Source organism: Pantherophis guttatus, chromosome 2 (genome assembly GCF_059756535.1).
Source record: "Pantherophis guttatus breed Tessera chromosome 2, ASM5975653v1, whole genome shotgun sequence".
NCBI lineage: Eukaryota > Metazoa > Chordata > Lepidosauria > Squamata > Colubridae > Pantherophis > Pantherophis guttatus.
The window spans coordinates 221,475,421-221,487,855 of record NC_142064.1 but is presented as its reverse complement, the minus strand read 5'-3'; the positions used below and the strand labels follow the sequence as shown (position 1 = coordinate 221,487,855).

The window sequence follows — 12,435 nt, the reverse complement described above, 5'->3', positions numbered from 1 at the left end:
TGAAAAAAGTTTAAAGAAAGAACTAAAGAAAGGAGAGTCTTCATAACAGCAGTTACAACTACTGTGAGATTCTTGGTGCTCTCTGAGCGTGGATGTTTTCTTGCAGACATTTCATTATCCAAGTAGGTAACAGTGTTGATGGGAATGGTCTTGGTAGTTCCTTAACTGGGCTGTTGTATCTATTGCACTGAATGCTTAATAATGTTTGTGTTACTTCTAGAACCTTCTGAGGAGCGCAGGTATGAAGGGCTTGAAAACTGTGTTTTTGATCACAGACACACAAATCAAAGAAGAAGGATTTTTAGAAGATGTTGACAGTGTGCTTAATACAGGAGAAGTACCCAATCTTTTTGCAGCTGATGAGAAACAGGAAGTTATGGAGGTATTCCCATATAATATTTCTCTTAAATATTAGAATTATTTATTCGTTTTTTTAAAAAAAAATATTAAGATTAAAATTTAAAATATTACCACACATGGCCACAGCTAAAACTGAGGTTTAAGTCTGCTTTATTTAAAAGGAAAATAACTTGTAATTTGCTTAACCTCAATTGAACCATGCCCCTAGTTGGTAAATTAAAACCTATCTATATATTACGCTATATAGATAATAATATGCCATTAATAAAATAGTAGGAGATCCTGGTAACAGTAATGCAAGTTGTTATCATTTCTTGGGTTTACTACTGCAAACATGCTTTATATAGGGCTATTAGAGACTACCTGAAACCTACTGTTGCTGAAGAATGAAGTGCTCTCTGTCTAGTGGCAAGTGGGAATCAGCGTAGTTATAAGTTGTTGATTTTGCAATTACCCCATTGGCTTCCAAACGCTTCTGGGAACAGTTCAAAGTCTAGCTTTCAAATATATAGTCCTTTATGGCCTGGCACTCAGATATCTTCAAGATTGCCTCCTTCAGATATTGTGAAGTTTAGGTTTAGGTTTAGGTTTATTTGGATTTATATACCGCCCTTCTCCCAAAGGACTCAAGGCGGTGAACAGCCAAAAATAAAACACATGCAGTATAAAATTTAAAAACAATTTAAAACATATTAAACAAATTTGGCCCATACTAATTAAAACACCCCTTTTTTTTAAAAGCAAATTAAAATTAAGCAATTAAAAAGAGTTAGGCCAGCCCAGCTTGTTGGAATAAAAAAGTCTTGAGGGCACAGCAGAAAGTGCGTAAATCCGGGATCCTCTGTATCTCCGGGGGGGAGCTCGTTCCAAAGGGCAGGTGCTCCCACAGAGAAGTCTCTCCCCCTGGGGGCCGCCAGTCGACACTGTTTGACCGATGGCACCCTGAGGAGCCCCTCTCTGTGGGAGCGTACTGGCCGGTGAGAGGCTACTGGTGGCAGAAGGCGGTCTCATAGGTACCCGGGTCCTAAGCCATGGAGCGCTCTAAAGGTGGTAACCAATACCTTGAAGCGCACCCAGAAGACCACCAGGAGCCAGTGCAGCTCGCGCAGGAGAGGTGTTACATGGGAGCGCCATGTCGCTCCCATAACCACCCGCACGGCCGCATTCTGGACCAGTTGGAGCCTCCGGGTGCTCCTCAAGGGGAGCCCCATGTAGAGAGCATTACAGTAATCCAGGTGGGACAGAACTCTTTGTAGAGTTGCTTGTACTTTATAGAAATATGATTAATGAAAAGGAAACAAATAGGATAAGCGTATTAAAATACAATACAGGTTAAATAAATCTTACTACTAGCTTCAATTTAAAAATATTAATAGTTTTAGATTCTTATGCTCCACTGCAGTTATTGAACTTAGGCGATTTATTTACTCTCAGTAGATTCACTGAGAGTTGGGCAGCATATAAATTTAATAAATTATTATTATTTGCATATTTATCAGTTTAATTGGCATTGTTTTCTCAATCAGACATATATTTTTCATGTTAATTTCTTTTGATGAATACATTACAGTTCCTATTAGTAGTTAGATTGCTTTCCAAAACTAGACTTTGGAACTGGGTGATTTACTTCTGTGTTTTATTCTCTAGGGAGTTCGTGCTGTAGCCCAGGCAGGCCATAAGCATGAAGAGCTTGGTCCATTGGCCTTATTTGCTTTCTTTGTCAACCGTTGCAAAGACAATCTCCATGTTGTAGTAGCTTTCAGTCCAATTGGAGATGCTTTTCGCAATCGCCTGAGACAATTTCCATCTCTCATCAACTGTTGTACTATTGATTGGTTCCAGGTTTGTAGAAATAATCAGAGTAATGTCAGTATATTTACCAGGCTCTTATATATTCTTACCCATAAAAACTTGCTTTTTACTCTCTCTGATGTTGATAATCTTTTTCTTAGATTTTGAATGAATGTCAAAAAGTTTCTGTCTTACAGAGAATAATCCAATTTTGAATGTTCGATTGGTAATGAATATTTGAATGTTCGATTGGATGCTTGCATACTACAGGTTTTTTAAAAAACCTCTTAAAGCATCTCAGTGTCATTCAAAAATATATTCTTTACTCCAATATGACATTGGACAGTTGATCATAACGGGGAATGGTTCTTACTTGAGCTATTTTGTTGTGTATAGTGATGTATAGTGTGTTATAAAACAATACCTTATTGTCTATTAGTGAATAGAAAGGATTCAGCACTTCTCTTTCATTTACTGTCATTAATGATATTCTATGTAGAATATGAGACTGGGGGATCCCACTCTGATCTACTTACTACTATAAATATGGCTAGAGAACTTAAAATATTGGTATCAGTATGGAAATATTTTATGGGATCCAAAAAACTCCTGGATGTAGTGCTTGTGGTGCCTGAGGTTGATTGTTAATAAATAATACAAAGAAATACATATGTAGTAAAATAAAATAAAATGAATATGTAAGAAGAATATTCCTCTGTTAACTAAAAAAAAATTAAATGGCTTTTCCCCCCTACTATTTTTCTAGATTGTCATTATATTGATTAAGATCTTATGTGAAATGCAAGGAAAAGGAATATCTGTGAAATGAAGTAATGTGAATGTTTTTCCTATTTCTTTGCTCACCTGCAATTAACAAATTTCATGATGAACCGTTACTGGAATGGAGTAGCAAATACGATGTATAGGTAGTCCTTGACTTATGACCATAATTGAGTCCAAAATTTCTGTTGTTAAGTGAGACATTTCTTAAATGAGTTTTGCCCCACTTTACAACCTTTCTTGCCACAGTTATTAAGTGAATCACTCCAGTTGATAAGTTAGTAACCTGGTTATTAAGTGAATCTAGCTTCCCCGTTGACTATGCTTTTCAGAAGTTTGCGATCACATGACTTCGGGACACAGCAACAGTCATAAGTATGAACCAGTTGCCAAACATTTGAATTTTGATCACATGATCATGGGGATGCTACAAAGGTTGTAAGTATGAAAGTGCCATTATAACTTTGAACAGTCACTAAATGAACTGTTGTAAGTTGAGGACTACCTGTATAAGAAGACACATTGTAAGAAAACTTTATATCCTTATGCTTACAGCCATGGCCTGAAGATGCTCTTGAACGTGTGGCTGTTAAATTCTTGGAAAAGCTTGAGCTCACAGAAAATGAACGTACAGAAGTTGTTCCCATCTGTAAATATTTCCATACATCTGTGTTATCGCTTTCTGAAAGGTTAGCTTTCTATATAGGTTTATGCTTCTAAGATAAATGCAAAAGAAAAAATCCCAGCATATAAAACAATATTGCTAAAAAACCCTAATATTTAATAAATAGATTAAAACATATTCTCAGAAATAAAGCTGTAACGTCATTTTCTACCTGCTTTGAATTATCATATTGTACAGTATGTGCAACATTTAATCAAAATAAATGTTGCAATAAATAAACTTATCTCCACACATAGTTATTATGGATAAGAAAAATTCATGAATGGCATCCCTCATACACACACACACACACTGTGTATTTTTAAATGTTTTCACAATATGGAGAAGTCACATCATTAGGACTGAATTACTAAGTACAGTATAACTGCTACAAGTTGAGGGGAGGGATCATTTGAAATTTCCCTGGCCTCCACAGGAAGTTCTTCTAAGAGTGTCCAGTAAAAGATAATTTATAATAGGCTACCATTGGATATCTTACTTTTCCAGCTGGGAAGCCCTTGACTCTTCTATCCAGAACTTCTCCATTCACCTCAGCTATAGGAAATGTTTTGCATCTTCTTGCTTAAGACCTACAACCATAGAATTTAACAAACCACGTGCCAGCACAGAAATGCAAGAGGCAAATGCAAGAGGCATTGCGCATTGGGAAGGTGTGATTGAAAAATTCCCTTAGAAAATGAGTGAAGATTAATCTCTCGATATAAAAGGGAATATATTGGGGAAAGAGAAATGTTGTGATGTGTGTGTGTCTGTGTAAAAGAAGGCAACAATCCCCTTTGCAAAATTCCAAATGAAATCAATATAATCATCTTAGATTACTTACTGTTTATGTATTACCTTCTTAAATAAGCTCTGGCTTTGGCACACTTTCACTGCAGAGAGGATGGTTAAAGCAAGAACATCTGGATCTCTTCTTGGATTGTTGTTCTTCTTTTATTGCCTCTTCTTTCAAATTTTCAGAATGTGGGGGATAAGTGAAAGTGAGCCTCTTTGAGGATATTAACTAACTAAGAGGAATGTCTGTTTTTGATATTTGGCTCTAGCCAGCAAATCTGAGACTATCAGAGGCTGTTCTACTTTTATAATGCACTTTGAAGGACGTATAAAGACATAGTCTGGTTTTACCCATATTCCATTATATAAATGGGATTATATGAGAAGCAAAAGATGAATTACACATGTTCAAGCCTTTCAGTGTGGAGTGCTTTAGGAGTCACTAGCTTTATTACAATAGCCAATTATAATTTTCAAATTTACCGGTAAATGTCTTGCTTATTCTGCTACATACATAGAGGGAAAGGAACAAGAATATATATTTATTATCAAACAAAGTAGAACTTTTTCTTTGAATCCTTGTTATAATTAATTAATTCATTATTTTTTTACTAATGCAGATTTTTGAACCAATTGGGACGACATAACTATGTTACACCTACTTCCTACCTTGAACTTATTGGTTCCTTCCAACTTCTTTTGTCACAGAATCGTGATACTATAATGAAGGCAAAAAAAAGATATACTAATGGATTAGACAAATTAGCTTTTGCTGAATCTCAGGTGAATCAACAATAAAAGTACACATTTATCTTGTGAGAATAGCTTCGTAATTTCAAAACTCAACTATCTTGGCTTTTTCTTTTGTTTTAATTGGATTGTGTCTAGTGCTATTTGTTTTGTTTTTAAATAACAAGTTCTTATCATATTTCTATATGATTTGATTTGTAGGGCAGGCTAGAAATTTCTAGCATGTTTACCCATAAATAAATATAATTAGTTCAGGGGGGCTTCTCCAAAATTAATGAGTTTAGATCGTAATCCCAATAGTACATAATAAATGCTTTATTTCTTCTGTCTATTTTGTGAATATTAAACAATTCATGCACAACTACTATTGGTTTCAGGTTGGTGAAATGAAGAAAGAACTTGTTGATTTGCAACCTAAATTGGAGCAAGCAAAAGTGGATAATGCAGCCATGATGAAGGTAAAATTTATGATGGTTAGGATAATGTGGTTATTGTAGTATACAATCAAATGATCATACTAATTTTAGTATTTTAATGATATGGTGATTTTATAGCTTTGTGTGAGAAAATTTGTATTTTTTATGACTTGTACAGCAAACTATTCATACTGAAATGTTGGTAAATGTTCATCATTCTAATATCATTTTGTAGGGGTCAATCACAAAAATAAAGATTTTGCTTTGCTGTGCTATGCTAGGCAAACTATGGTGTAAATGATAGTGGTTAGCTTACATTACTGTTAAATACACATCAGATGGCAAACGACAACCCCTTATGTTTCAGATCAGTTTCAAGACTATTAAGAATTATAGTAATCATTAATTAACAAGTATGTCTTGGCTTTTCTCCTCTCAGGTTTTTGAAATGTTAGCTATCCCTATTGCCATGAGAGCTATTCATTGTCAAGTATTTGACAGTGGCGATTTTTCCCAAGTGGAATCTGTCTTTAAAATTTTTTTTTTAAATCACACTTACACACAAACACAAATACGTATGTACACACACACACACACACACACACACACACACAGAGTTTGTCCCAGTGAAAGTGGGATTATGGATAGTCCTCAATTTACAACTGAAATTTAATCCAGAATTATAGGTCATAAATCATAAGTCAAAGCATCATGTGATTGGACCTATTTTTTTAACATTTTTTGTGGCAATTGTTAAGCAAATACTGTGATTGTTAAACAAATCAATTTTCCCCAATGAGTATTTTTTGCTGGAAACCAGACATAAATGCCAGAAACTGGCAAAAAATAACACAAATTGCAGTATGTGACCACAGGATGCTGCAAATAGCTGTAAAGGTGACATAGTTGCCAAGTATCTAAATCTGATCATGTGCCCTTGGGGTGTATGTGTGGGTTATAAATAGCTTTTGAAAGGTTTGTTGTAACGTCAAATGGTTGCTAAGCATTTAAGCATTGCTAGGCAATCAATGGTAAGTCAAGGACTACCTGTAATAAAAGTCTATACTTTCCTAATAGATTGTCTTGGTTGCGTCTCTTCTGTCCAAGCTTCATGAGATGCCAGCCAGACATTAGCAATGGGGGGGGGGGAGGGGAGAGGAGTTGGAGAGGGACTGTAAGGAAGAAGTGGAGGATGGAAGCCTAGCTGAGCCTTGTGAGAAGCTTCAGCCAGCCAAGGTCAACTATTGATATGTATAACTGGCACCTAATTGGACACTTGCAGATAACCGGGGCATGGCTGGGATGGGGAGGTGTGGAGGGAAGAAAAAAAGTTACTTTGTATTGTTTGCAAAGAAAAACCTCAGATTCATCTTAAACTACTTCTGTAAGCACCTAAGCTTCATTAAAGTTTACTCTTGGCAAAAACAAATAGCCAGGAGTCTTTCTTTGCTAGATGACTGAATGGGACGGTTGACATGGATATTCATATATTTGACAGAAACATGCTTTCAAAAACATCAATACAAGAAGTCATAAACAATAATTCTAGTGGCAATCATTAATTTTATGCAGAGCTTAACTTTTTTAAAATACCTTTTATATGGCTCCAAATATAAACTCAGATGTTCAAAACAGTTATTTTGTCTTACTAAGTATATCCATGAATCTAATGGATTGTGCATCTGTTACATGATAATTGTTCGTTGATTACTTTACCTCTGCTTTCTAGATCATTGAGAAGGAATCTGCCGAGGTTGAAGCAAAAAGCAAAACTGTAAAAGTAGATGAGGAGCTTGCTACAGAAAAGGCCACGGAAGCTCAGGCACTGAAAAATGAATGTGAGAGTGACCTTGCCGAAGCAATTCCAGCACTAGAGGCAGCATTGGCTGCACTTGACACCCTGAAGGCAAGTTAAAGACAGTAAGAGCTTATGAAAGAAACCTAAATAGAGACTTGGTTGGAATAGAATTCTCTTGCTCATTGTTTGATTGAAGGAGCATTCCATCACTTATTCCATCCAGAAGATCAAAGTTTAATCCTTGATCTTCTCCAAGAACAGGGAGCAGATCTATTTAAATATGTGACATTTTGAAAACTACAACTTGACAATATATAATATTTTAGCCTGCAGATATTACAATTGTAAAATCAATGAAGAATCCACCTTCTGGAGTTAAACTAGTTATGGCTGCCATTTGTGTCATGAAGGATATAAAACCAGAAAAAATTGCTGATCCTTCTGGAATTGGAGGCAAGGTAAAGTAATTGAAGCAAAGCAAAATGCTTCTAGCGGCAAAACCCACTTTAATAAACAGGAAACATCTACCTAGAGCTAAATAAGATAAAACTGTAGGCATGGTAAAGTTGCTTCATCAATACTTCATCTCCATGAAAATTCTCTTGAGTTTTCATCATGAAATGAGAAAGTGCAGAGAAACAGTAAATTGAATTATTGGTTCCATAATATGTTGTTAGTAAAATATTTCTATCTTGATAGGAAGAATGTCTAGGAATGTGGAAGTGGAGTTAATTTATATAACAGACTATTGGATTTTTCAATTTTTTAATTCAATTTTTTTTGTTCTGTTTTTCACTAAAATGTGGATTTTTCCTTTATCATCTATTTTTGCACCACTATTAGAAACAATCTACCACTTTATTTCATATGTTAATAGATTATATGGGAGGATTATAATGATGAAGCTCAACATTTTTTCAAAAATGTAAGATGGATTTATTTTCAGACATGTAGTGTGCAGAGGATAGGGTTGTGTAGAGCTTTGGATTTAAAGATAAAGGACCTCTTATGTAGCATCTCTCAGCAATCCTTAAAGCAGCTCTGTTGGTTCCTAGAAACACACAGCTGCCACAGGACCCTGAGAAAGTTATGTTTGCTTTAAGGAATTGTCAACAGGTGATACCTGTGTATCCATGTGAACTCTAAAGAAGCTTTTTATCTTTGAGCCTGAAGTGCAAATTCACAGTCCTTGCTATATATAGTCAATGATAGTTATTTTATTCCATACAAATTCTTTTCTGCATCCTCTTATTGGATATCCTTCAAATTATACATTAATTAGAAAACCCTTTGCATTTTCCCACTTTCTCATTACCTTTAAAAAAAATCATTTAACATAATTCTTTAACTTTTTTTTAGATTTTAGACTACTGGGGACCTAGCAAAAAACTTTTAGGTGAAATGAATTTCCTTAAAGATCTGAGAGAATATGACAAAGATAACATTCCAGTAAGTCTTTGTATACTTAAAAAATAATAAATTGTGATTCAATTACAACAGTTACAACAGAAAGGCTAAACTCTTATCTCTTCTCTAGCCTTTAAAAGCCAGCATCTCTTTAAATGGAAGAGAGATATTCATATATCACACATGTGAGAATAATAATTGTAAGCCCTTTCTTATTTTCCTGTAGCTAAGACATAAACAAGCCCCAGCCACTCTTTTTTCCTACCACGTGCTCATGATCATGCCTTGTTTTCATGCCTGGTTCATAACTGAGACAGCTTAAAGTCATTGCTACGTGTTCTACCGTTTAAGTAATGTGTTCTCATTTAAGCAGGCAGCAAGCTATAAAAAAAATTATGTGGCTGCAGTGATTCTTCACTGACCATTTAGTCTCTGTCTACACCAGACAGATGATTCAGAGGGATGGATTAGCCTAGCATCTATTAGCTACTTTAGAGGCCACTTTAGCCTCTGCTCTTCCATTCAGTTCTTGGGCATTGTTTACAACATACATTATAGTTGGGGGAGAAAATGAGGCTGGATCTTTCTGATCTGTTCTGTTGATATTAGATAATATTAGCAGGCTTCTTTTGAGCATGGGTTTAGCACTATTTCAGAATAGGGCAAAACCACTGCCCAGAAGTTGATAGTCTCCTATTGAACACATCTGTGCAAATTATCTTATGCCAAACCAGAGCCATCTGGCATCTGTCAGAACTTGCCATCTCCTTAAAGCCCCAATCCAAGGCCTTTCCCACACTGAGAGTCATCTCTAACTGTTTTCCTGCCAGCTGAACAAACCAGGAGAATCCATCAGTCTCTGTCATAAACATGCCCAGGACAAGATAGGGATCACCAGCAGGGGGAGCAAATTACAGCTTGATTATAAAAGCTACTGAGTAATGTGTGTCTAATAATAGCCAAATCATTTAGAAAATTATTACTGCTGAATTTCAGATGTATGTAATGTATGTTTCATATAGGTATCAGTGATGCAGAAGATTCGTTCAGAATATCTAACTAATCCTGAATTTGATCCTCCCAAAGTGGCTAAAGCATCTTCTGCAGCAGAAGGGTTATGTAAATGGATTATGGCAATGGAGGTTTATGACCGTGTAGCAAAGGTATTGTTATGGGTTTTTTTCCTTTTTATGTTGAAAATACGATTGCTCCTAGTCAGATTCTTTTGGGATGCTCTTGCAGCGCAAACACAAATTTTGGATATATACTGCTTTTGAATATGGAAGTTCGGTATATTGCACTATAATTATTACATTAGTTTAGCATAACAGATATAGTATAAACATCTAGTTTATAATTCTGCCAATCATTTTAGTCATAGTCCAGTAACACTGCAATTAAGTGAAGATCTCTTGAAAAACTGTGTGTATGAATCAGCAGTAAGAAATCTCATGTTAATTTCTTAACAAGAGAATAGTCTTCTGCAGCAATCTATCCAAAGAGTAAATCATGCAGTGTTAGAAAATAGTTCTACACTGAAAATAAGAAAAGATCTACGATGAGATCATCGTCACAGCATCACAGTGACTTTTTCCCCCTTCGCTAAATTGGGCATGGGCATGGCCAGCATGTGATGCATCCAACCCATGAGCCGCAAGTTTGACACCCCTGATCTAGAAGGAAGTACTTCATATTAATCAGAATAGAACTGGAAGGGACCTTGGAGGTCTTCTAGTCCAACCCCCTGCATATTGTCATATTTAATCATTTTAAAACATCATCTGTTTTTGTTTTTAAAATCATAATCATTATAGAATATAATAATCTATATTAAATTTATTAAATAGGTGGTTGCTCCTAAGAAAGCCCGCTTAGCAGAAGCCCAGCAGTCATTAGCACATACTATGGCATTATTAAATCAGAAGAGAGCTGAACTTAAAGCTGTTGAAGATCGTTTGGAAGCATTGCAAGAAACCTTCAATGAGAAAACCGAAGAAAAAGCCCGCCTAGAGTTCCAAGTGGATCTGTGCGCTAAAAAGCTGGAAAGAGCAGAAAAGCTGATTGGAGGACTTGGTGGAGAAAAATCAAGGTCAGAGAAAATACTTTGTACTCATTTTACCAAAACTATTAATAAAGAAGAAAATACACACTTTTCAGTGATATTTAAGTGTAAAAGTATTAAAGAGTTTGCATACTATTTACTATTTTTTTTACTTTTTTACAACCTAAAAATGATAACATTATAAGTTATTGACAAATTGTTTTAAATTGATTTTTTGCTGCTACAGGGGCTATTTTTATGTCTTACAATATCTACATAATGAAAGTTTTATTTTGAGCTCTAGTTGTATTATTTATTGCTTGTATACTCCAGATAAACTCTCAGTGGTTTACATATAAAATCTGTAAAATAATAACATTCCTTCTGCAAAGGAAATATAACATATTCTTTTCCTGATAACTCTTTCTCACACACATAATTAATTTTAACAACTTTAATATAAGAGGAAATAAAAATAAACCTCATGAACTATTCAATATGTCACTTCGGTTAATCTGCTCACCTTTTCTCCCTTAGATGGTCTCATGCTGCAGATGACCTCCAGAACACTTACGATAATTTGACAGGAGATGTTCTGATATCAGCAGGGGTGATAGCTTACCTTGGTGCTTTTACTGCTGGATTTAGACAAGAATGTACTAAAGAGTGGAGCAAACTCTGTAAGGTAGTATTAGTTTATTGCTTTATTTCTAGAACACACATAGTCTTCTTCTAATAATGACTCTGTCAAAATAGATGTTATATCTTGTTATTAGCATGATGGAAATAATTTTAACATGCATTATAATTTTAATATTGTACATCATAATGGAAACAATAGCTAAATCTGCATTTAAAATAGTATAGAAGAGTCTAAAAGTGAAATGCTTTTCTAAATCTTGCTTTAAGTATAGGAAATTTTCCTGGTATTGCCTATTAACCTTTTCTATTTAATTTCTCTTGACTCTTACTCAAAAATGAGATTATATTAACATGACCTATTTTAATACTCTATGTACACAAGCTTAATAATAATGAATGTTAATACAAGCTTTATCTGTGCCTACAGGTGAAAAATATTCCATGTTCTGAAAACTTCTCTCTAAGTAAGACCCTTGGTGATCCAATAAAAATTAGAGCCTGGAATATTGCAGGTCTTCCAACAGATCAGTTTTCCATAGATAATGGTGTGATTGTTGACAATTCTAGACGTTGGTAGGTAACTAACATTAGGCTATTGAAACATTCATATTGATAGTTTTAAACCTCTGGTTATATTTTTTTCTCTTTTCTATATGTATTGTTCATTGTTAATTATTTTATACCCACCAACTTGTCCTTAAGGCAATTGAAGGAGATTAAGATATATATATATATCTTTCTAGCCAGGTTTTACCTATGTAAGCTAAGATGTTCTACAGCCCTTAGTTGTATTGTTCCTTAGCTTACGTAGGTAAAACCTGGCTAGAAAGAATATGCACATAAAAGCCTACGAAAAAAAAAAAAGACACACACACACACACACACACATATATATATATGGTTACATGCAAATACATGCCTATGTACATACAATTTTAACCTTCAGGAAAGAGAGCATTTTCTTGGATGTAAAATAGCAATAGCAATAGCA

At 34.9% G+C, this 12,435-nt stretch overlaps 1 protein-coding gene across 2 annotated transcripts in view; it reads left to right on the top strand.

Annotated features, from left to right (window-relative positions):
* Positions 1–12,435, top strand: part of DNAH12 (dynein axonemal heavy chain 12) — a 96,140-nt gene that overhangs the window by 61,481 nt on the left and 22,224 nt on the right. For both annotated transcript variants that reach the window (XR_015731666.1, XM_087883706.1), the window contains exons 44-55: positions 221–382; positions 2,008–2,202; positions 3,487–3,620; positions 5,011–5,173; positions 5,518–5,598; positions 7,286–7,462; positions 7,681–7,812; positions 8,714–8,803; positions 9,784–9,924; positions 10,609–10,850; positions 11,340–11,487; positions 11,872–12,017. Coding sequence is in view for 1 of the 2 variants with exons in the window: in XM_087883706.1 (XP_087739832.1) it covers positions 221–382; positions 2,008–2,202; positions 3,487–3,620; positions 5,011–5,173; positions 5,518–5,598; positions 7,286–7,462; positions 7,681–7,812; positions 8,714–8,803; positions 9,784–9,924; positions 10,609–10,850; positions 11,340–11,487; positions 11,872–12,017 (1,811 nt within the window). In the remaining variant the exon portion in view is untranslated. The remainder of the gene's footprint in view (positions 1–220; positions 383–2,007; positions 2,203–3,486; positions 3,621–5,010; positions 5,174–5,517; positions 5,599–7,285; positions 7,463–7,680; positions 7,813–8,713; positions 8,804–9,783; positions 9,925–10,608; positions 10,851–11,339; positions 11,488–11,871; positions 12,018–12,435) is intronic.